Source organism: Rhinatrema bivittatum, chromosome 11 (genome assembly GCF_901001135.1).
Source record: "Rhinatrema bivittatum chromosome 11, aRhiBiv1.1, whole genome shotgun sequence".
NCBI lineage: Eukaryota > Metazoa > Chordata > Amphibia > Gymnophiona > Rhinatrematidae > Rhinatrema > Rhinatrema bivittatum.
The window spans coordinates 78470378-78496505 of NC_042625.1; the positions used below are offsets into that span (position 1 = coordinate 78470378).

General features: G+C 47.5%; 1 protein-coding gene across 4 annotated transcripts in view; it reads right to left on the bottom strand.

Annotated features, from left to right (window-relative positions):
* SAMD4B (sterile alpha motif domain containing 4B) overlaps nt 1-26128 on the bottom strand; it is a 49653-nt gene that overhangs the window by 13066 nt on the left and 10459 nt on the right. For 3 of the 4 annotated variants that reach the window (XM_029619000.1, XM_029618998.1, XM_029618999.1), the window contains exons 2-4: nt 18990-19428; nt 2803-3285; nt 2278-2517 (exon numbers count right to left, since the gene is read on the bottom strand). In XM_029619000.1, the coding sequence (XP_029474860.1) occupies nt 2278-2517; nt 2803-3285; nt 18990-19185 (919 nt within the window). In that variant the 5' untranslated portion in view covers nt 19186-19428. The remainder of the gene's footprint in view (nt 1-2277; nt 2518-2802; nt 3286-18989; nt 19429-26128) is intronic. The other variant, XM_029619001.1, reaches the window with a different exon arrangement.

Consider the following 26128-nt stretch of genomic DNA (forward strand, 5'->3'; position numbering starts at 1 on the left):
GCCGTACACCCCATGACCGGGATTGGTGGTGTGTTTGGTGACCGCTGAAACCACGGAATCGACTGTGGGGACCCTGAGCAGATCAAGAAAATCCTCAGGGAGAGGATATAGCTTTTCCATGGCTCTACTAACCTTGAGGGTGGCTTTGGGCTAATCCCATTCACTAGAAACCAACTGAAGGAACATGGGATGGGTAGGAAATGCCTTCACCGGCGGCCGGAGCCCCGCCAGCACAGGGTCCCCCTTCTTCGCTGTGGGTACAGGACCTGGTGGATCGGGGGGGGGGGGAGGCATCAATATCCAGCTCCTGCAGGATATGCGGGATCAGGTCTTCCAGCTCGTCCCTTTGAAAAATGCGTAGAACCCGAGGGTCGTCTCCTTCCATCTGGGCTGCCAGTAAAGGATAATCCACGGCCAGATCTGGAACCGGGCCCGCCCCCCCCGCACAGGGAGTACCCTCTGGACAGACCAGGGGGATCCTGGGATGGACCCACCGTCCCCCTTTCATGATGGTGAATTCCCCGAGGGAGAGCCACCCCCCAGGAGAGGATCCGCATGTGCCAGCTTGGGTGGAGGGGATCCTGGGATGAGATCCAGGGGCTGAGACATCCGATGCAAAAAGGCATTATGCATCAAAATTATGAATGCCGGAGAAAAGGCTGGTGGGCCCGTTGGGGGGGGGGGGGGGGGGGGGGGGGGGGGGGGGGGGGGGGGGGGGGGGCGCTGGCCGAGGCATCCCCTGACTGAGGCAACGGATCTGAGGCCTGTACTGGAGCCAAAACTGGTGGCAGAGCCGAAAACGGGGCCTCTGCGTCTTCCTATGAGGCTCCGGAGTCCATCGGGTCCTGCAGCAAGATGGCCACTGTTCCCGCACTCAGCGGGATTGCGGTCCTGACCGTGCGCTTCTGTGACGTCCCCCGCTGCGAGCTGCCCTCCCCGCCGGGAAGGCAGCATGTGCAAAGTCCCTCCTGGGAGAGCCGGCCACATGCGTACAAGCCGACGCTCTCGGCATGCCGCTTGGTGGGGGTGAGGAGAGCGGGAGCGCGGGAATGGAAGCTCGGCGGCACCGCTAGCGTATGGCCCAATCCCAATAACCACTAAAAACACCCCACCAACCCAGTCCAATACCCGCCAAGGAATGGGACCTCCTGGTGTGTGGCAGCCCCAGGGAATGAACATCGCGGGGCCGCGGGTCGGCAAGCGGCTGAGGAGAGGTTGAAACCTCCAACGTACACCCCAGTGGTTTGGCGCGAGTTGAAGAGTGAAACCTGTGAATAAAAGAATCACATGCACTTACCCCACCAGCTAACAGAATGCGGTAGGAACTAGACAGAGACCCAGCCAGGAGAGAAAAAAGACCAGGCCTGTCTGCAAGTGCCCATTGGAGAGCCAGCAAACAGTGACTCTCACAAGATTAAAGAACCCCCCCCCCACCCCCCCACAAAATGAAAACTTGATCCCTCACAAACTGAACAAGAACAAAGGCAAAGCTGAGAAAAATTAATACACTAAGCCAATGTACTGGGGAACTTATGTTCCCCTGCTATCTGCTGGAGTCAGAAAGATACTGAAGAGGGATAGCGGGGATGCGGGCTTATGTGGCACCTCCTCAGAAGTTCTTGTCTGACTCCATCTGCTGGACGGGGGTCATAACCCACCATCTGGACTGATCCTGGTACGTACAGGGAAACAGAATACATTCCCTTCCCACATGGAGACAGGTTAGCAATTGCGGCAACCCTCTTTCTCCCCCCCCTCCCCCAAATGATTCTAATACAATGGAGGAAGTTTCCACTACTGTATGCCTAGATGGCATGAAGTCATAAGAACATCAGAAGTTGCCATAACTGGGTCAGACCGAGGGTCCATCAAGCCCAGCATCCTGTTTCCAACAGTGGCCAATCCAGGATACAAGTACCTGGCAAGTACCCAAATGTTAAATAGATCCCATGCTATTAAAGCCAGCAACAAGCAGCGGCTATTCCCTATTGATAGTTTATGGAATTCTCCTCCAGGAACTTATCCAAATGAAAATTCTTTTTCTCGCAACTCATAATTAAGCTCTGGAATTCATTGCCAGAGGATGTGGTTAAGGCAGTTAGTAAAGCTGGGATTAAAAAAGGATTTGTTTTAAATATGCTATTTGCTAATCATGGCCTGTCCCTAGTCCTTCTATTATCTGAACGAGTAAAGTCCAGGAAGGAGACAGTGTTAAAATGTCCTTTGCTGATTCCTGGGGAGGGGAGACAGAACAATCACTCCATCTACTCTCCCTACCTTTCATGCCACTGCCATCCTCCTGAAACGTATTGCGGCAGGAGCTCTGCTCCTCTGTCTGCTCGCTGCCTGAGGATGCCACGCTGCTTTGGGGAGACAATGGTGCATGCTCCGAATTGACAAACGAGGTCCGCGCACAGATCTCCTCTGCACCCATCCAGTCGCCGGGAACCTGCTGGCTCGTGGGGATGAGGGACATGGAACGCTTCAGAGGACTGGGGTGCACCTGGCAGGGAAGAACTGGAAAGAAAAAAAAAGACGAGGGGCACCAAGTTTCAACTGAGGAAAAAAAAAAAAAGTCACAGCCACCAACAAAAGATTAATGTAGCCAGCCACTGGCAACTAGTGCACTCTGCAGAAAGACTAGAGCTGCCTGTGGAAGGTGCACACAGCACACTGCAGTGCCAGAGTATCATGCAGCAATGAATACATTCATGCCCCTTCAACACTCCACCAGTCAGAGCAAAATCTCAAACACATGCAATCTGTAGCACATGCTTCACTTGATGCCCATCAGCTCTTTACCTGAGTTTGTGCTATTCCCAATACTATTGATAGCAGATGGGACAGAGCTGGAAGAATGAAAACTCAAATGTCCATTTTCTCTGGGAGGCTTCTCTTGCCAGCCATGTCCCACTTCTCCAATGCCTGAGTCCATGGTGCTTTGCCACTCATCGGAGCCCTGGCGAGGGTGGTAGATGGTATCTAGCCTCCCCCTGCCCTGACTGGAGTAACTGCCGGACAGACGCTCCTCCAGATGATTCAGCCAGAGTGCCAGCGAGTTACGGTCCTCGAGTGTGGTGGCTGGATGGATGAGTGCATAGGACAGGAGCTGGCGGCTCTCCTCGATGTATGCATTGTTCTCAATGGAATATGCCAGCACTTTCTGCAGCAGCTTCATGTACTCTGACTTTGCTTCTGTGTTGCGGGGCTGAAGCAGCGGCAGGTGGGACAGGAGCAGGGAAATGGCCTTCTCCTTTGACTCCTGCTGCCATTGGCTGATGAGACCTGAGTAGAAAAAGAGAAGAGGGAGCCTCAGTCGGGTTGGCTTTGGTACAAGGAAGACCTGAAGCCTCAGTCTTTCACCTTACACGAAAAAAAGACTTGCTTACTTATGGAAACTCCTCATACCTTTAGAGTCCCTGTCTAACTCAGACATAGCTCTCTATCCTCCAATGCTGCCCAAACACACCTGCAATAGGAATTGCAATTAAACTTGAACCTAAACTAACAGGAAATGATACAAAGTGAACATCTGTCATCCTGTACCCCACAAAGGATTTTGCTAAAATCCTCAAAATGACACCTGCAACCTCCAGTTTCTGAGCAAAAACAAGGGGTCCTAGTGGGAAGGGATACTAAAAGTTTCTCTTGGCTCCTTTAAGTAAACTGGCTGGTCTGCACTTGCCGTATCCACCTCTGAGCTTCATCGCTTGCAAAGTATCATCATTCACAGAAAAACAGTCCCTTTCAGGGAAAGGGATCCGTGTTCTCCTAAGCATCAGCTGAACCAGAATGGAGGAGCCCACCCAGCCTGGCAGTACATGCTCTGCATGATAAAGCTTCCAAATACATTTTAAGGTAGTAATTACGATATTTAAGGAAATCCCTACACTCCTTTAAACAGGCAGACAAATCTGGGATCCTTTCCTGGAGGAATGAAGGATCTGTCCTCAGCTAAGTTCTCTTGCCAGCAAGAAGCAATGCTGGCAAGTTACAAGGTGTCCAAGCACCTGAGAATCTCAGACTCGCATAGCACTAGGAAAAGAAAGGTCTGCAAGGTGCAGCATTAATCCCAATCCCACCTGAGCGATAAAAATCACTGGGTCAAGTTCAGCCCAGCTGTTACTGCCTGTGAGCATACTCCCTAAGGTAGTGACAGGAGCTATTTATACTCCAGAAATGAAGGCTTACAAAGGGAGAAGGAACCTGCATTAGGAGGTATGGAAACAGATGCATGCATTAACACTATTCACAATGTATATAGAATAAATTCTAAGGAATTCACAGCCAAGAATCTCAGCAGGCAAGAAGGAATGCATTTAGAACAGCTCCAGCACAGCCCTTCCCCTCGTGACAGTTATCATCTGCTACAATTAGTAGTGGGGTACTGCAGGTTTCTCTTCCTCTCCATACCACTGCCAGCTCTGCCTGGAGTAAAGAAGAGCATTTTTGAAGCTTCTGAGTGGACCGACTGCAAACGAGGCCCTCTGTGTCTGCTCAGAGAAGAACAAGGCCCAAACCAAATAGCTCATCAGGGTCATTGGAGGGACTGCTGGGCAAACAAAGTCTATGTATGCACCATGAGCACCAGGACTGCCTCAGACCCACTGCACCTGCTGAGAGATGGCACTAGTTTTCTCCGCAGTGCCAGTGCGACAAACATCTCCCCACTAAAACAAAATTAACTCTTTACTATACCGCTTCCCCATCAAAGTTTCTTGAAAATATCTTCCTTCTCTGAGCCCTTGTCCACAGGGGTGTAAGAATATTTACAAAGGCTGGGCACCACCCCACATTTTTTTTATTTTTTTTTAGCAGCTCCAGAGCTAGGGCAAAAATATAGTTTTCCTCATAACTTTTTTCCCTCTTTTTTTTTTTTTTTTTATTTTGACCAGTTTGCTTTTTTTTCTGGTTGTCCATATTTCAGATTTGTCGCTTTCTTGTTTATTTGTCCATTTGTATTTTTTTATATTATTTTTCTCTCCCTTCTAGCCTCTTTGCTGCTCCCTCCATACTCTGAATGGGCAGGGGGTAGACCCAAGGTCTCCTTCAGGTGCCTGGGTGACCTGGCACCTGGAAATTTCTACCCCTACCTCTCCACCCACAGCTGCATCTGGTCCCTCCCCCCATTCTGCAGACTTTTGGTTTTCTTGCCAGTTCAGCTCATGGGCCAGAGCACTAGCCATGTCTTCGGTTTTCTCTGCTGCTACCATCTCAGCAGCAACAAACATGACCACCTCCTACTGCACAGATCTGTGCTGGATCCTGGGCCTTCCCCCCCTTGCATTGACACTGCAGAGTTGATAAGAGTAGGAAAATTGGTTCTTACGCACTAATTTTCATTCCTGGAATATACCAGATCAGTCCATGCAAGTGGGTTTTGTATCCCTACCAGCTGATGGAGGCAGAGAATAAAAACAACTTTTCGAGCACTGCTACATAATCAAGTGCCACCTGCAGTCCCTCAGTATTGACCTGTACCCAAGCCAAAATAGAACAATTTTTCAGACTAACTCCAACCCCCCTCCCCCCACCATAGAATCAATGGTTGAACCCCCTGAACTGGGAGCCCTCACATCCAGGGTAAAACTGAAAGAACCAACCTAAATACAAATCGATACATTCTACAATATACACATACTGAATCAATGACTGTCTTTCGAAAATAAAGTGATGAGCTTCTGGCCTGATCTGTGGTATTCCAGGAATGAAAATTAGCAGGTAAGAACTAATTTTCCTTTCCTGTTCATAGCCCAGATCAGCCTAAACAACTGGGATGTACCCACACTCCCCTACACTGGGCAGGAACCTGAAAGACCTGCTCAGAACACATACTCCCCAAACACATGGAGCCCATAAATCTAATCTGTAATGGATTGGTGAAGCGAAGACCATGACCCTGCCCTACAGATCTCCTGTGGCAATACCAACTAACACTCCGCCCAGGAGGTAGCCTGAGCCCTTGTAGAGTGCGCACACAACCCCTCTGGGGCCATCCAACCTTTACAAAGATAGGCCAAAAAAATAGTTTCCTTTAACCAACAGGTAATGCTGGCCTTAGGCAGACACTTTGCTTCCTTTCTTTGCTCCACTGAACAAGACAAATGATCTGAATGCTGAAAACTGTGTTAGTGAATTTAAGGTACCATAACAGAGTCTGACGAACATCCAATAAGTGAAGCTCCCTTGCATGCGATGTTTCTGAAGACAAATTCGGAAACGCAGGGAGTTCAATCAACTGGTTAATATGGAACAAGGAAACAATCTTCAGCAAGTATGAAGGCACCGTACGCAAAGATACACTGTCGTCCACAATTCATAAGAAAGGTTCTCTACACGACAACGCCTGAAGTTCTGAAACTCACCTGGCCAAACAAATCACCACCAAAAAGACAGACTTCAAGGTGAGATCCTTTAAAGATGCCTTCGAAAAAGACTCAAAAGGAGAACCAGAAAGCATCTTCAGAACCAAAATTAAGGCTCCAGCCAGACACATCCTACAAACTGGAGGATGCAAATGCTTCGCCCCCTTCAGAAAACGCATGACATCAGGATGGGAGGCCAGCGGCTTTCCATGCAACTTCTCTCGAAAATAGGCTAATGCTGCTACCAGTACTTGAAGCAAGTTGTAAACCAGGCCCTTTGCCAAGCTCCGCTGCAAAAATGCCAGGATCTGAGAATATTCACCCACAATAGCTCCAGACCTTCCTCCAAGCACCAGGACTCAAAACACTCGAACATAAGCAAGCAATTTGGACAGCCTCCTAGCCTGAAGTAAAGTAACAATAACCGGCTCCAAGTATCCTTTCAACAATAGCCGCCTCCTCCTCTCAAAACCCAAGGCACGAGTCAGAAGTGATCCACCTGATCCGAGAATATGTGCCCTTGCCGCAGTAACCCTGGTGGGCAAGCCAACCTGATGGGACCGTCTATCATGAGACGAACAAGATCCGTAAACCATGGACGATGCGGCCACTCTGGCGCTACCAGAATCACCCTTCCTGGGTGTGTCTCTATGCGTCGGAACATTCAATCGATGAGAGGCCATGGAGGAAACACATACAACAATTTCTGATGGCCAGGGCTGAACAAGTGCATTGATCCCTTCCGAGCAGATCTCCTGCTTGTGGCTGAAGAACCACGCTGTCTTGCATTGCTTCATGATGCCAACAGATCCAGCTGTGGACTGCCTCACCTAGACGTATGAGGGTCAAGGCCACCGCAGACAACTCCACTCCCTGGGATCCAACTGCTGCCTGTACAGGTAATCTGCCCCAGCTACATGAGACACCCCTGACCGGAGTTCTCTTGGGTTGTTTTCCAGCCACCCTGAAAGGACTGCTGCCTTCCCTGAAAACGAAGTAGCCTTATGGGACAAAATCTCCTCATATCCCTGATGCGGGAGTGTGAAGGGAAAGTTTTCTTGCCGCTCTTCTGATCCTCTGGCAGAGGACTCCCCCAAATGCTTCATCAGCTGCTCCAGATCTTCCCCAAACAGTTTTCCTTTAAAAGGAAGATTACACAGCTGCGACTTGGACCAAACCGTCCACTGACCAATTATGCAACCACAGGAGCCTGTGTGCTGCTACTGCCGAGACCATGCTCCTAGCAAATGTCTGGACCAAATCATACACTGCATCCGCCACATAGGCCACTCCAGCTTTCAACCAGGCCACCCCTCTGGAAATGGCTGTCAGGGTGGAGCCCTTCTCTTGCGCCTTCTGCACCCAAAGACAGGCTCTCTGCATAAGGCTATCACAGATCACACTCTAAGAGCCAAGACGTCAAACATCCTCTTTAAATGAATTTCCGGCTTTTGGCTCTGGGCATCCTTCAATGAGGCCGATCCCACCACAGGAATGGTCAGTTACTTTCAGGACTAAAGGTCTGAGCACATTACACCTGCTTTGATAGAGCTGCATTGGCTTTCGATACAGGAAAGAATCAAGTATAAAAGACTGCTATGTTGATGTTTAAGTTGTTAAATGATCATACTTGTGACTAGGCTAATTCAATGTTAAAATTTTACCAACCAACAAGAGCTCTACATTCATCACAATGTGACTTACTGGAGATTCCCTCTCCAAAAGTGGCGCGTCTACATATGACTCGTGAATGTGCTTTCTCGGTTGCCGGGCCCACTTTTTGGAAGTCTCTCCTGACTGACTTGAGACAAGCTGATTCAGTTAAGGATTTAGGAAGAAAGTTAAAACCTTTTTATTCAATTTAGCTTATTTTTAAACTTAGGGTTTAATTTTATTTTTTACCTTGCTTATTTTTTTAATTTTTGTTTTAAAAAAGTAATATATTTATTATTTTAGGATGAGGACAGTTGTCATTTTAATTTTCTTTTAATTGTCGTTTTGTTGTATTATGCTTATATAATTATGTATGTTCTTTTTCTTCATCGCCTAGGCCTTTATTGCGTTGGGTGATTCACAATTTTAATAAAATGTGTTTTCTTGGTCACTGCTGACACCGAAGCATCCACCTTGGGTAATACTAACAGATCCAAAGTACCCTCTGTCAAAGGCTATAACTTCGCTATTGCCCTGGCTACATTGAGGCCTGCCTCTAGCGTATCCCACTCCTGACTCACCAACCTCACATTTTTTTAGCAACGGAAAATCCTTTGGCAGTCCCAGAAACCTCAAGACCGGATCCACTCCATCATCTGATTCCTTCTGGATGAATTTAATCCCCAGCTCTTCCCGAACCTGGGGATAAGTGGTCTCAATTCCTCCTTGTGGAACAGATGGACCATTCTAGGGTTATCCCCTTCTGTGACCGGAACCCTCTTCTGGGCCATCTGCATCCTTGCTCACATCCACACCAACGTCCATGGGTCCGTCCCCTGGATCATCCCCCAGATTATTATGTGGGTCATCTGAAACCATAGAGCAGTTGTCTCCCACAGGACGGTCCAAGGCCAGAAGATGAGCAGGCCCCTCCCCGAGTGAGTCCACCTTAGATCTCTGAGGTCTTCTGAGGTTTCAGGTCCCAAGGCCACTTACCTCCTGGCTCCTCACTTGGCCAGATAGACCTTGTGCAAAAGCAAAACAAATTCTGTGAAGAAATCCTCCACATCACTGCTCTCATCACCTGCCAAGGCCTGTTCAGACTCCCCTGCCTCCTCATCTCCCAAGCACTGACTGAACCACTGGAGACAGTAGGGGAAGGGAATCTCTGGACACCTTATGAGCTGGCTTCTTGCCACACGCACACCTCTTACCGGTCATGCTTTCAGCTTCCCCAAGAGCCTCTGACAGGCCCATGTGACCAGGTGATTCTCCTGCCACCAGATGCTCCCCTCCAGCAGCACATTCTGAACATAATACGGCCGAGTTTAGCCACTCACCCCTAACTCCACAGGTCAGACATTCCTTCTTGCGCTCTGAGGCAGGCACCATTATAGCTGTGCACATGGCGCGCCCTAAGCCTCACTGACGAGGGAGAAAAAGAGGGGATTAGCAGCATGAGTAGCCTCTCCAGAGCTACCCCAGACCCCTGGAATGCCGAGAAAACTCGCCGCTTCCTGTACCCTTCTCCCAATGCCTGCTGGCCCCTAATGGCCTGACATGGCTGAGCTCTGTTTTTTTTTTTTAAAGAAACAGTCAAAGCCAGCCCAAAAACAGCCACAGCTATATTAAAAGGGGTACTTTTCCCGCTGCTCCTGGCTGTACATGAGGGAAAGAAGGCTTCAGGCAGACAGCAGAATCTATATGGGTAAAAATCCCATGTGTATTGGGTAAGAGTATAGTGACAGGAGCATACTACTGTCCACATGGCCAAAATAATCAGATAGATGATGAAATGCTAAGAAAGATCAGGGAAACTAACCAATTTGGCAGTGCAGTAATAACAGGAGATTTCAATTACCCCAATATTGACTGGGTAAATGTAGTATTAGAACATGCTAGAGACAAAATTCCTGAATGGATTAAACTGCTTCATGGAGCAATTGGTTCAGGAACAAACGAGTGGGGGAGCTATTTTAGATTTAATTCTTAGTGGAACGCAGGATTTGTTGAAAGTGGTGGGGCCATGTGGCAAGAGAGATCATTACATGAACAAATTTGAACTAATGACTGGAAGGGGGACTATGTAAATCTACAACTGTAACACTAAATTTTCAAAAGGGAAACTTTGATAAAATGAGGAAAATAGAAAAAACTGAAAGTGCAGCTGCACCTTTCAGGCATGGACATTGTTTAAAAATACAATTTTAGACGTGCAGTCCAGATATATTCCACGCATTAAGGTAGGAGGAAGGCAAAACGATTACCGGCATGGATAAAAGGCAAGGTGAAAGAGGCTATTTTAGCCGAAAAAACACTTTAAAAAATTGGAAGGGTCCATCTGAAGAAAATAGGAAAAAGTATAAGCATTGTCAAGTTAAGTGTAAAACACTGATAAGGCAGGCTAAGAGAGAATTTGAAATGAAGTTGTCTGTAGAAACAAAAACTCATAATAGAAACGTTTTAAAATATATCCGAAGCAAGAACCTGTGAGACAGTTCATTGGACCACTAGATGACAGAAGGGTTAAAGGGGCTCTTAGGAAAGATAAGGCCATTGCAAAAAGACTAAATGAATTCTTTGCTTCTGTATTTATAATGAGGTTGAGGGGAGATACTGGTTCCGGAGATGGTTTTTCAAGGGTGATGAGACAGATGAACCGAATCAAATCGCTGTGAACCTGGAAAATGAAGTAGGCCAGATTGACAAACCAAAGAATAGCAAATCACCTGGACTGGATGGTATGCACCCCAGGGTTCTGAAGGAAATATAAAATGAAATTTCTGATCTATTAGTTAAAATTTGTAACCTATCATTAAAATCATCCATTGTACCTGAAGACTGGAGGGTGACCAGGGTAACCCCAATATTTAAAAAGGGCTCCAGGGGCGATCCAGGAAACTATAGACCAGTAAGCCTGACTTCAGTGCTGGGAAAAATAGTGGAAACTATTCCAAAAAGATCAAAATCACAGAGCACATAGAAAGAAATGGTTTAATGGAACACAGTCAGCATGGATTTACCCAGGGCAAGTCTTGCCTCACAAAATCTGCTTCATTTTTTTGAAGGAGTTAATAAACGTGTGGATAAAAGTAAACCGGAGTGATATGTCAAATCAAATATCGGTATAGAAAAATAAATAATAGTGTATTTGAATTTTCAGAAGGTGTTTGACAAAGTCCCTCATAAGAGGCTTCTAAGAAAACTAAAAAGTCATGGGATAGGAGGTGGTGTCCTTTTGTGGACTACAATGGAGAAATTATTTACCTGATAATTTCATTTTCCTTAGTGTAGATAGATGGACTCAGGACCAGTGGGCTGTTCTCCCCTGCCAGCAGATGGAGACGGCGTCAGATTTCAAAGCTGACGTCACCCTAAATACTCCCCCGCAATGACCTCAGCCCTTCAGTATTCTCTTCAAAAGCCACTGTGGACCTACTATTGAAAAAGCTTGATTAAGAATGGATAGCTGTAACTGTACTCAACCAAACACTGAACCCCAGTAAAAATTATAGATTCCTTAATCTAGGGACTGGACAACGGCTTACCCGTAATCTCTTGGAATTGATATTCACACCCGAGGTGAATCCTTGGCACCAATCTTGGGCAGTTGTGAGCGGGATGCTGAGTCCATCTGTCTACACTAAGGAAAACAAAATTATCAGGTAAATAATTTCTCCATTTCCTATCGTGTAGCCAGATGGACTCAGGACCAGTGGGATATAATAAAGCTACTTCTGATCGGGGCAGGAGGCTGTCCGCAGTCTGGTTAACATTGCCATTGCAAAGGCTGCATCCTCTCAGGCCTGAACGTCCAGGCGATAGAACCTACAGAAGGTGTGCAAGGAAGACCACGTCACCGCTTGGCAGATGTTGACGGGAGACTGCAGTCTAGCTTCTGCTCATGAGACTGCCTGAGCTCTAATCTGAAATAGTAATGGCTTTCCTGCCTCCATATAAGCTCCCGTGACCACCTCCTTAATTCAGCGAGCTATGGTAGCCTGCGAAGCTGGTTCACCCTGTTTCCTTCCATCGTGAAGGACAAACAGGCGGTCTTGTCTTTTGGACTGGTTCTGAAACTTCAAGATACCACACCAAAAGCCGACTGACACTCAAATGACAGAAGGCAGTATTGTTCCACATCCTTGTCCTTATCTAGGGATGATAATGAAACTGATTCAAATGAAAGTCTGAGACTACCTCGGGTAAGAATAATAGAACGGTACGAAGCTGAAACACTCCTGGAGTCATCCAGAGGAACGGTTCCCGACACAAGGCCTGTAGAGTTCAGAGATGCAGCATGACAAGCATATAGCCACCAGGAACACGGTTTTCAAGGTTAATAAAATGTATGGAAAGACGGGCCCTGCCAAAAATTCCAATTCTAGATTAAGATTCCACAAGGGAACTGGCCACTGTAGGGGTGGCCGAAGGTGCTTCACCCCTTTCAGAAAATGGGTCACTTCCAGATGAGCCAATAGGGAGGTTCTGCTCACCTCACCCCTGAAACAGGAGAGAGCTGCTACCTGCACCTTCAAGGAATTAAGGACCAAACTTATTCAAGCCATCCTGCAAAAATCCCAGAATAAGTATTTTGGCCGCTCAAGGCAGGACACTGCAGCCCTCGCACAAGGCCTCAAAATATGCTCCAAACCCACACAAAAGCTAACGATGTAGAGAACTTCAGAGCAAGGAGTAAGGTGGCAACTACTAGTGCAGAATATCCTCGCTTCATCAGGTGAGCCTTCTCAAGAGCCAAACCATAAGAGAGAATAGAGTCAGATCCTCGTGAAGGACCTGTCCCTGCTGTAGCAGGTCCCTGTGCGGTGGGAGGTACAGGGGGGCCTCCAACAGGAGTCTCCGCATACCATGGACACCTGGGCCAATCTGGTGCTATTAGTAGGACTAATCCTCTGTGATGCTCGATTCTGTAAATGATCCTGCCAGCAGAGGCCATGGAGGGAAGGCATATAGCAACTCTTCTTCCGGCCAGGTCTGAACGAGAGCATTGATTCCTAGGGACCACAGATCTCTTCTGCAACTGAAAAATCAGGGAACCTTTGCATTGTGAGATGCAGCCAGCAGGTCAATGGATGGGAGGCCCCAGTGATCTACTATCAGTTTAAAGGCTTCGGCTGACAACACCCAATCTCCTGGATTCAGACTCTCCCTGCTTAAAAAGTCTGCTCTGATGTTGTCTTTTCCTGTGATGTGTGAGGCTGAGGTCATCTGTAGATGCATTTCTGTCCATTCTATAAGGAGGTCTATCTCTTAAGATACCTGCTGGCTCTTGGTTTCTCCCTGGTATTGATATAGGCTACCATCATTGTGTTGCGACATTATGTGGACTGCTTGTCCCTGGAGTCTCTGGCTGAATTGCAAGCACACTAATCTCACTTCCCGGGCTTCCAAGTGCTTGATGTTCCAGAGGGCCTCTTTCTCCATACAACGTTCTTGGGCCATGAGTTCCTGACAGTGAGCTCCCCAGCCCCAGAGTCTTGTGTCTTTTGTAAGAACCAGCCAATTCAGGGAGGACAGGACACCCCCCTACCGAATTGAATAGTCTTGAGACTGCGGGTTCCAACATGACAGCAGCAAGCATTGAAGTGGGTGCATGTGTGCTCATATGACTTCAGTAGCCACCTGTTCGAAATGATCACCTTAGGTAAAAGACAGTCAACTCCCTATCTCCTCATTCCGAAGATGGGTTGGTAAAATTTCACTGGGAAGTTCCGGACGATCCTGAACCCGAACCTGCCTCTCTTGGATTGGCCTTGGAGGTTGTGTCAGCTTATCAATTCCGCAGCCATAGCTGTCTTCTAGCCACTACAACTGAGGCCACTCCTCTGGCTGAAGTACGGACTAAATCCGAGCCCGCATTTGCTAAATAGGCAGCAGCGGGTTCCGTAGCTGCTCTTGGGTTCACCCCCCACCGAGTCATTCACCTCCTAAGAGAGAAGTAGGCATGAACATGCTACCAGGGCACAACAAGAAGCAATCTGTAAGGTCATTGCTACTACATCAAAGGCTTGTTTAAGGATACATTCCAACAGTCTATCTTGTGCATCCTTTAAGGCCGCTCCTCTCTCCACTGGGATAGTTGTTTACTTAGAGACAGCGCAGACCAGTGCATCCACTTGAGGGAAACTCAAACATTCTTCTCACTGCTGGACCCAGCGGGTATATAGAGCTTCTAAAGCCCGGCCTCCTTTAAAACTTGTTTCTGGGGCATCCTATTCCAGGTCAATCAACTCCAGGATGGCTTCAGTACTGGGAAGTAGCAATAGGCTTGGTGCAAGGAAATCAGAATGTGATTCCGTCAGATTCCACTCCAGGAACTCCCAGCATTTTCAGGGTCTGGGAAATCAAGGCAGCAGTTCATCTCTATGAAAGGACCGTAACATGATTTGATATGGTTCTAATCCCAGGGGAATTTCCCCTTCTTCCAAGGGATCTTGCTCTTTGTCTAATCCCTAGTGGGGACCCTGAGAGCACACCCTTGGTCATGTGGGGTATGCCTTGAGGTCTGCCAACAGGAATGGAAGAGGGGGCTGGCTGGGATTCCATCCAGACAGGGACAAGCAAGGAAGTAGTCTGTGCCTGTAGTCCCTGGAAAAATTCCACCCAAGAAAAGGCCACCAGTCCATGCCTGGCCCAGGGTGTACTGGAGTGGGCCCAACCAAGTTTCCCTCTCCCATGGTAGAACCAGCCAAGGGGTTATTCAGATCCAGAGTACTTCCAGTTAAGGCTGCCAATCCATCATCTGAAGGGGAGAAGCCGGGCTCAGGAAAGTCCAGGGAGGCCAAATTCTCTTTGGCTTTTTCATAATGCTGACAAGTTGGAATCCTGGTCAGGCTGGGAAGCCCTAACATGACAAGCAGCGCAGAGAACAAAGCGCTTATGTTTTTTTGGCTGCCAGCACCATTGGCGGCAGTAACTGTGCGATCAATCGGTTTGCACTTAAAAATGTATGCACACAAATTTTGAGTGCCTAGGCAGGGTGCGGCGAGGCGCACCCACCCTCCTTGGGCCCAACTTTTCCTTATCCTGCGCTTACTTTATAGAAACATAGAAATGAAGAAGACCAAGCGGCCCATCCAGTCTGCCCAGCAAGCTTGCACACTTCCCCCCCCCCATCCTCATACTTATGTTACTCTTGGCCCTTATTAGTAACTTTTTGGTTCTAGTTACCTTCCACCCCCGCCACTGATGTAGGGAGCAGTGCTGGAGCTGCACCTAAGTGAAGAATCTAGCTTAATTGGTTAAGGGTAGTAACTGCTGCAAAAAGCAAGCTACACCCATGTTTATCTATTTACCCAGCCTGTGCCATTCAGTCCTTAAGAACATAAGAACATGCCATACTGGGTCAGACCAAGGGTCCATCAAGCCTAGGATCCTGTTTCCAACAGTGGCCAATCCAGGCCACAAGAACCTGGCAAGTACCCAAAAACCAAGTCTATTCCATGTTACCGTTGCTACTAATAGCGGTGGTCATTATGTATGTCAGCTTAATTAATAGCAGGTAATGGACTTCTCCTCCAAGAACTTATCCAATCCTTTTTTAAACACAGCTACACTAACTGCACTAACCACATCTTCTGGCAACAAATTCCAGAGTTTAATTGTGCGTTGAGTATTGTCTGAATATAATTCCTCTTTTTATTCCCCCCTGCTGTTGAAGCAATGAGTTGCGCTGGATATGTATTCCAAGTGAAATATCAGGCTTAATTGATTTGGGGTAGTAACTGCCGTAACATGCAAGCTACACCCATAATTATTTGTTTACCCAGACTATGTAATTCAGTCCTTGTTGGTTGTTGCCTGAATATAAATCCTCTTCCTCTTTCCCCCCTGCCGTTGAAGCAGAGAGCTATGCTGGATATGCATTGAAAGTGAAGATTCAGACTTATTTGGTTTGGGGTAGTAACCGCCGCAACAAGCAAGCTATTCCCTGGTTTTTTGTGAATGCAAATCCTTTTTAACTACATTTCTTCTTGCCGTTGAAGCATAGAGCAATGCTGGAGTCGCACTGACAGTGAGTATGTTTATTGAATAAGGGTATTATCACCAGGTAGTAGCTGTCATTCCCGCAAGCCACCCCCATACCTCTTCTCTTCATTCACATCCTCTAGACTTTATGGATCCACAATATTTATCCCACGCCCCTTTGAAGTCCTTCACAGTTTTGGTCTTCACCACTTCCTCCGGAAGGGCATTCCAGGCATCCACCACCCTCTCCGTGAAGAAATACTTCTTGACGTTTGTTCTGAGACTTCCTCCCTGGAGTTTCAAAACGTGACCCCTGGTTCTGCTGATTTTTTTCCAATAGAAAAGGTTTGTCATTGTCTTTAGATCATTAAAACCTTTCAAGTATCTGAAAGTCTATATCATATCACCTCTGCTCCTCCTTTCCTCCAGGGTGTACATATTTAGATTCTTCAATCTCTCCTCATAAGTCATTCGATGAAGAGCCTCCACCTTTTTGGTCGCCCTTCTCTGGATCGCCTCCATCTTGTCTATGTCCCTTCGGAGATACGGTCTCCAGAACTGAGCACAGTACTCCAGGTGAGGCCTCACCAAGGACCTGTAACAAGGGGATAATCACTTCCCTTTTCTTACTCGATATTCCTCTCTCTATACAGCCCAGCATTCTTCTGGCTTTAGCTATCGCCTTGTCACATTGTTTATTGTGCATGTAACTGCGTGCACGGTGTTATGTGCACAGCACATGCGCAGAGCCAATGCACTGCGCATAACATCCCATGGTGGGCAATACAAAACGCACAAAAACGCACGCAAGATGTCACCACCGTGGCCTACCATGCGGTGTGCCAACTAAGTTTAAAGAAGGGCCTAGCCCACCGGAGGGGGGAGGAAGGGGGGCACTCAACTTGCTCGTAAGCTCACTTCCCCGATGCCCCAATGGGATCAGGAACGTCGTCGGTACAGCGAGACGAGCAAGGAGACCGAAGGAAGTCTTACCGAAACCCCTCTTCTCTGAAGTTAAATCTTCCTTAAAAAAAACAACCAAAAAGCCTGGGCTCAGTGCTTGCTGGCTGAGTACAGAGACTGTCTCCAGCTGCAGAAAGACACAGGGCTTTGGCCGTCATCGCTGTGCTAGTCTTCCTGTACCTACTGCCTTTCAGCTGCTTGTGTAGTAAAGTCCACTCCAGGAACCAGTTACCAGACCAAGGAACACCTCAGAGATCTCTGAAATCACATCAGGAATTCTCAACTGGGGGAGGGACCTTTAGGTATCACCACAGGAGAGCAGGGCTCAATCTTTTCTCCAATTTAGAAGTAGAATTTCTTCTTCCAAAAGGTACTGCGATCCCCATAGGAAAAGCATGTATGCATCTGCTGGAGACTGAGAAATACTGAAGGGCCGAGGTCACTGCAGGGGTGTAAACTAGAGTTACAGCTTTGAAACCTGTCTCCATCTGCTGGCAGGGGAGCACAACTCACTGGTCCTGAGTCCATCTGGCTGCACACTAGGAAACTGGATAAAAGAAAGGAAAGAGTAGGATTAAATGGTCAATTTTCTCAGTGGAAAAGGGTGAACAGTGGAGTGCCTCAGAGATCTATACTTAGACTGGTGCTTTTCAATATTTATAAATGATCTGGAAAGGAATACAATGAGTGAGGTAATCAAAGTTGCAGATGATACAAAATTATTTAGAGTAGTTAAATCACAAGCGGATTGTGTTAAATTGCAGGACCACCTTGCAAGACTGGAAGATTGGGCATCCAAATGGCAGATGAAATTTAATGTGGACCAGTGCAAATTGATGAATATAGAGAAAAATAATACATGCTGTAGCTACATGATGTTAGGTTCCATATTAGGAGCTAACACATTGAAATAGTCGGCTCAGTGTGCTGCGGCAGTCAAAAAATAAAGCAATGTTAGGAATTATTAGGAAAGGAATGGTGAATAAAACAGAAAAAAATCATAATGCCTCTGTATCGCTCCATAAGACCACACCTTGAGTACTGTGTACAATTCTGGTTGACGCATCTCAAAAAAAAAAAAAAGATAGTTGCACTGGAGAATGTACAGAGAAGGCAACAAAATGATAAAGGGGATGGAACAGCTCCCCTTTGAGATGGCTGAGGGGGGTATGATAGAGGTCTTTAAAATCATGAAAGGTCTAGAACGGGTAAATGTGAATCAGTTATTTACTCTTTTGGACTAGGGGGCAGTCTATGAAGTTAGCAAGTAGCACATTTAAAACTAATCTGAGAAACTTCTCTCACTCACACAATTAAGCTCTGGAATTTGTTGCCAGAGACTGTGCAGTTAGTGTAGCTCGGTTTAAAAAAAGGTTTGGATAAGTTCTTCCTGAAGTCCATTAACTGCTATTAATAAAAGTTATCTTACAGAATACACTGCTATTACCGATATCAGTAGCATGGGATCTACTTAGTGTTTGGGTACTTGCCAGGTACTTGTAGCCTGGATTGGCCTCTGTTGGAAACAAGTTGTTGGGCTTGATGGACCCTTGGTCTGACCCAGTATTGCAATTTCCTATGAGGGAATCAGAACCCCCGGTTTTCAGTCTCTTGGGTGTTGAGGACTAAAGTAGCTCAGGGATCTCCAACCCCCGCTCACCTTGAGGGTTGACCCACGAAGATGCCCAACACCTCAGGGAGCACGTCTTCTAGATCTTCTTCCTTTTTTCTATCTCCTTTTCTATTTTGTCAGACTCCAGGTTTGCACCTCTACCATGTGCTGGAGAGAGAGAAATATTGTGGGACTGCAGGTGGCACTCTCTGTTATGTAGCAGTGCCTGAAAAGTTTTTATTCTCTGCCTCCATCTGCTGGTAGGAATGCAAAACCACTTGTCTGGACTGATCTGGGGTATGAACAGAAGGGCGCATTATTGCATGCTAAATGTGCTTGAGTACAGCTCAAACACAAAGAGCACAATACAGTTCTAGAGCAGATAGGCAACAAGATAAGTAACCTACCAGCGCTGTTGGCCTCAGACTCTAGGATATGGATCTCACTGCAGTCTGCCAGCGAGTGCTCCAGGCACAGTTGCAGGAAACGAGCTTGTGTACGAGTGATGCGCTTCAGGAGGGAGAGCAGGGCCACCGTCTGTTCACACTCATTCCAGCCCTTAAACCAGCCAGAAAGCACGCTCACCTGATCACGAAACATCATGATGGGAGGCAGCTTACTGCAACACTACACCTGTCCCTTTATGCACCCAAGCGGGGCAGTGGGACCCCCATCACATGTCTTCAGTTTCTGGCAGACCCCTGCTCCCAAAAGAATTATATTGTGACAGGTCCTGGATCACATGGGAATGACGGAGGTCCCTCCTCACTCTGCCTGTGCCGTCCTCCTCCTCTTCTTCTTGCTGGGTGGATATTTCTGGTTTCCTCTTGTCGGCTCTGAACAGCCCTAGAAGGGAAGTGCAGGAATATCAGATATTACAAATGGTCACAATTCCATCAGAACATCAGCTCTGTATTAACCAGGAAAAATCCAATGGCAATAAAACTCCCATGTGGGGTCCAAGTATTGGAAAAGCAGGGAGTGCTGCAGGGCAGGAACAAAATGTTAGCAGGACCTTCCTACGTTGATTGAGGGGAAGGAAATCAACAAAGTCTGCATTTTTCATTGCTGCCTATAAATTTCCAAGCAATTTCCCCTCCATAAAAACAAACCCTTTCTCCTGTTTTTCAGGAATGGTGGCAAAGAATTAGGAAGGAGAGGAGCTGTTAAGTGGATCAGAGTTGTAAAGGAGACAGGCATTCAGATTAACATTCCAATGTAATGTATGGAACCAGAACCCCCCCCCCCCTGAAAAATGGAGGATTTCTGTTCATGAGTCTTAATTCATATCATATCAGCATGCACACAAGGAAGCTAACTCCCTTAGCTGCTGGTGCTTTAATTTCTGCAAATTTTCCTTTCAGTAAGCCATGTTAGTAGGAAGCTAAGTCCCAAAGAATTAGTCCTGTCATCCCTTAAACATTCAAATCTAAATATCAGCTCTATTTTACTGTGCACTTCTTTTTGACTCGGGGGGGGGGGGGGGGGGGGGGAAGGTGTATATAAGTGTACACCAGAGACAGTGAAGAGTCAGAAGGCGAGGAGCACAGGACTAAATCACTGGTGCCTTATCTTGAGTTTTCCCAGCAGCCAGGTGAAATGCTCTGTAAATGAGATGCCATGATTTATACTTTCACAAAACTGGAGAAAAACAGATGGGGGTGGGTATCCTTTCACATGTTGCAAGTCTGTCTTGTGTGTTGTTTCTTTTAAGATTATGTGACAGAGAAAGTTAGGTTGTCATGCAAGGTGGAGTCAGGATGGTGGAATGCTGTTGAGCTCTGCCAGCTGTTTTTTGTTGACAGGGGAATACCGGTGAGGATTCCAATTGATCATTCTCAGGTCCCATGGATACTTTTGTACAGAGGCAAGGAGAGGAACATTGGTTCTTACCTGCTAATTGTTTTTCCTGTAGTACCACAGATCAGCCCAGACTCCTGGGTTTTGCCTCCCTTCCAGCAGGTAGAGACAGAGAAAGTGTCATCGACACTATACATAACCCAGCGTGCCACCTGCAGCCCCTCAGTATTGACCTGTACCCAAGCCAAGATGACAGCAACAACAAATTTCTAAGCAAACTACCTCTCCTCCAATGAGCCGGAAGAAGGTGAAGTTACCCAAAGACAATGGAAAACTTGTTTCCAAATTTAACATAAGTGATCATCATTGAAAACCTCCAAGAATTCCGTACTATATACAAAGCAACAGTATGAGCTGTGGACTCTCCCCTCCCAGTAAATGGGTGGGTCACTGGACTGATCTGTGGTAATAAGGGAACGAAAATTAGTAGATAAGAACCAAATTTTCCTTTCCCTATACGTACCCAGATCAGTCCAGACTCCTGCGATGTACCTAAGCTCCCCTTAACTTGAGTGGGACCCGGAGAGTTCTGCTTGTAGAACACTCTCAAAGCACATGGAAGCTGGAGCTCTGACTTCCAAGCGATAATGCCTAGCAAAAAAAAGGGTAACAACTTCCCAGAAGCCGCCCAGCAAATTTCATATGGAGACACCTGTTGTGACTACCCAGCAAGTCACCTGAGAACTCGTCAAGTGTGCCCCAAACCCCCTGGCAGCGGGCGCCCTTTAGAAATGTTAAGTCGATTCGATTGCTTCTTTCAGCCACCGCACAACTGTAATCTTAGATGCCTCACTTCCCTTCTTTGGATCAATCCACAGTACAAAAGAGAAAAGAAGGCACCATGCATAAAGATACCCCCGAATCAGACATCTGTAGAAAGGGATCTCAACCCAACAGCAGCTGGAGCACTGAAGTTGTCCTGGCTGAACAAATAGCCACCATGAAAAACACTTTAAGAGTCAAGCCCTTAACTGTAGCTCTCTTTAGTGATTCAAACTGAGCCTCACACAATCCCCTAAGGCAGGGGTCAGGAACCTATGGCTCGGGAGCCAGATATGGCTCTTTTAATGGCTGCATCTGGCTCGCAGACAAATCTTTAATAAAAAAGTAAAAATCTAACAAATTCCCCCACCCTCCTGACGCCCCTCAAGACCTCCAAAATTAATTTACTACAACCCCCACCCTCCTGACCCCCCCCCCCCCCCCAAGACCTGCTAAAAGTCCTTGGTGGTCCAGCGGGGGTCCAGGAGTGGTCCGGGAATGATCTCCTGGACTTGGGCTGTCAGCTGCCAGTAGTCAAAATGGCGCCGACGGCCCTTTGCCCTCACTATGTCACTGGGGTCGACCAATGGCGTTGGTAGCCCTGTGACATAGTAAGGGCAAAGGGCCGTCGGCTGCCAGTAATCAAAATGGCGTCAACAGCCTTTTTCCCTTACTATGTCACAGGGGCTACTGCCGCCATTGGTCGACCCCAGTGACATAGTGAGGGCAAAGGGCCATTGGCGCCATTTTGACTACTGGCAGCCGACAGCCCAAGTCCAGGAGATTGCTCCCAGACCCCCGCTGGACCACCAGGGACTTTTGGCAGGTCTTGGGGGGGGGGTTAGGAGGATGGGGGGTTGTAGTAAATTAATTTGGCAGGTCTTGGGGGTGTCAGGAGGGTGGGGGGTTGTAGTTAGTATGGCTTTCATGGAATTACATTTTAAAATATGTGGCGTTCATGGCTCTCTCAGCCAAAAAGGTTCCTGACCCCTGCCCTAAGGACTAGATTCAGACTCCAAGATGAACACGTGTTCCGTACCTGAGGATGCAAGTTCTTAGCTCCCCGAAGGAACCATATAACATCCAGATGTGTGGACAGAGAATACCCTTGCACCTTACTCCAATTTCACTACCTGGACTCTCAGAAAGTTATTTTATTGTATTTTTTTTTTTTTAATATAAAAAGAGACCAGTCCCTTGACCAGGACCTTTCTATAGAAAAGAAAAAATATGCGACATCATAACCTGAACAGGCTGAGATTGCACTCTGTCAACAGCAGACTAGACTCAAAGATCCTCCAAATTCTCATGTCAAGGATGTAGAAGGTCGCCTAGCCTGCAATAAGGTGCAAATAACTGCTTTGAAATATCTCCTCCATCTCAGTCATCTCCTCTCAGAAGCAAAGCCACGAGACAGAAGTGAGTCGCCTGACCTGAAAATATTGGGCCCTGGTGGAAAAGAGTCGACCGATGTCTGAACCTCAGGGGCCCGTCTATGGCCATGTTGATCAGATCTGGGAAGCATGGTCAATGTGGCCACTCTGGAGCTACCAGGATTACTTTACCTGGATGTTTTTCTATCCATCATAATCTTCTGTCCACCAGAGGCCATGGAGGGAAGAAAGAAGAATCCCTTGAGTCCACAGCAGCACCAGAGCTCAGATTCGTTCCATACCATGTTCTGTTCAGCACCTGTAAAACCACGACGCCTTGATGACGTTTTTGGACAGGATACCCCCATCTTCTGTGAATGAAACATCGCTGCCTCCAACAGCTCCCATTCCCCAGGGTCTAGCTTTCTCTGACTGAAAATCTGCCTCAATGTTGGTCAATCCGCCAAAGTGAGACGTTGCCTGCCGCTCCAAGTGCTGCTTTGCCCAAAGAATCAACACCCGGGCCTCTCGAGCCACTACCTGATTTTTGGTTCTGCCTTGACAGTTGATGAAGGCCACCACTGTCGTACTGTTCAATTGGATCCATACTGGATGGCCGCGTAACCTTGGCAGACAGGCAAACAACATGAAATATAATGCTCTCATCTCTAACCGATTAATAGACCATGAGGTCTCCTGTTTCGACCACTGGCCCTGTGCCAACTGATCTTGCCACACCGCCCTCCATCCGAAGAGGCTTGCATCGGTGGTGTCTATTACCCAATTCGGAACCTCTAATTCCACACCATGCTTGAGATTGGTGCGAGTAAACCACCACAAAAAAAAAACCAAAACAAAAAAAAAACCCAACTGTCCCTGGCTTCCTCCTCTAATGGAAGAGGAAGATGAAACTCTTCCCATAACAGATTCCAGGGGGAGAGAAGAACCCTGAGCAGAAGCCACATATGCTCAAACGCCCACTGCATTAATTCCAATGTCGATGGCATAGAACCCTGGACCTGTAAATAGTCCTAGACCCTGGGCACCGACAGCTGTAGTAGACGCTTAATCAGATTCTGCAGTTTTAGCAATCTCTCTCCGTAACAAACACTTTCTCCACCAGCGTGTCGAACTGAGCTTCCAGATACTCCAAAGAGGACTAAATGGCTCGTTGGTAGGTTCACTACCTATCCTAGAGACTTCAAGCACATCGGTATCTTTTGTACTTATTGTCCTCCGATTTCTCAAGAATGAGCCACTCGTCCAGACATGGATGCACCAACACACCCTCCTTTTGTCATGCGGCCCACCATCATGGCGAAGGGAAGTGCTCGAAACCGAAAATGTTCCCTTAGGACAATGAGCCTCAGGAATCTCTGGTACTCTGGCCTGATAGCTATGGGCAGAAATGCTATGAAGTGCCCTTGTGTACTGTTGCTATGATGGACTTCAGAATTTCCATGTGGAAACAGGGATCCTTGAGAGCCGCATTTACCTTCTTTAAATCCAATATCTCTTAAACTGGCTATGGGGGGAAAGAAACAGGAAGCTTAACTTATAAATGACCTTTGGCCACACTAAATGTGCTCAGGGTCTGAGCCAACAAACTCAGCAAGACATCTGTGAAAAAAAGAAAAAAATCTGAGCAGAGTCTGACATGGCCATCAATGACATGCAATTTCTCCCTCTTCTAAAGGTGAGTAAGCCAATTCCCATCAGAATCCTTTGATGTCTCTTGATCCGCATCCCTTTGAATATTACCAGGAACAGGCTCCCAGTAGCATTTGCCCACCATGATTGATAAATGGGAGACCCAAGCATGTGATTCCTTCATAGTAGTTGCTTCGCCTTTGCTGTGCACGCCTGCAGAAAGGCCTGCAGGCCCTGCAAAACATTCCACCCAGGAGAAGGAGGGTGGCCCAGAGGCCCAACTTTGCTCTCCCCAGACTCTCTCGGGGAAGCTTCTGCCCTCGGGAACAAGGGAGGGGAACTGACCACTGCCTTGCCTCCCACTCCACTCCCCTCCTCATTAGGCCAAAGAGATATCCCAATATGCGCAAAAGCTGTAGCAATCAAATCGCTTTGAGTATCCAAATAGCGTTGACACAAATGGAGAGAGAGCAAGGGCTGAACTGCTCTCAGACAACAAGCCTCACTGATAGCAAGGTGCCTGGACCTGTTCGTCCCTGGCACCTAGCTCTCCTGAACTTTGGATCCAGGCAGTCTCCTGCGCACAAACCAATGCCACCTGGGCATACTCGCACACCCCTTCAGGACGCATGCAAATATGCGCTCAGATTAGGGTGCAGCCATATACGCACAAGTACCTGCACAAATACGCATTCAAGTCTAGGTCACAGATGTATACGCTCAAATCTAGGCTGCAGCCTTATGTACACAGGTTCCCATGCATGCAACAGCATGTGAAGAGAATGCACACACATGCCTACGCACATGGGAAAAGAACCACTGCCGCGGCCTACCATGTAGCTAAGCAAAGCCTGCCTGTAGCTTTAGTGCATTTAGACCCGAAAATCAAAGGCCTGAAGAGCTTCAAAAGCTCAGGCCGCTTAACCAGCAGAGAATCCATGGAAACTGGGGCCGAGAGCCAGCATTCCCTGCTGCTTGTTCCGCTAAACAAGCTTTGCGCATAAGCAGATTAAAACTGGCACAGAAGACATCTACCAGAACCAGAGACTCATCCTTGGTGCAAGTGCCTCTGCACCTCCATGGGACAGGGAACACTAGTGATAGTTAAGGAAGGGATTCCCCTGCCTCTCCTGCAGGCGCCGCTAGGAAATCGAAAATGGCCGTTTCCATGCCGACAGGGAAAGCCTCAGTGCTAGACTCAGTCACCTGCAAGACACGTTCTACTGGTGCAACCATGCTCAACGCAGACCCCCAAATGCTATGCTGCTTTTGCCACACATGCATGCTGTTCCTCCCTGCACCCTCAGCATCACCAGCACCTCAACAGCAAGCAGGGGAAAAGTCCCTCAGCGCCAAGGAGCCAACATCCACCCAGTCTCCTCCGCAGGCAGAGAAGCTGCTGAAAAACACCATCACTGAGCTCCCCGAGCTGCTAAGGTAGCTCCCCACTGGAACCCAGATGCTGCACAGATTCCTCTAGTTCCTTGTTCTCTTTATTTTTTCCATTCTCCTAGAACAAATAAAGATACATAGAAACCAATACTTTCCTTTGATGCAGAGGTTCTAGTTCAAAGAGTGCAGGCCACATGGCAGATCCGAAAAGAACCAGACCACTGGCTATATCAGTCTCCTTTTGCCAAACTTTAGCGACCCAGCCCAGGACAAACTGTATAAAAGGGATACTTCCCTGCTCCACTGGGTTTGCAGTGCAGAACTTCCAGCAGGCTGCACCATTGTCTCTTGGGGGAGAGATCTGGACCACCAGATATCCATCTCACAGACCTCCAGACTGAGCTATCAGAAGGATCACCTGCTCGTCTGCCTCAAACCAGGCGGAATGGCCCCACCAGGACTTCACAAGCCCCTAGGAGGATCCAGAAATTGTGTCTTTTAATCTTCTT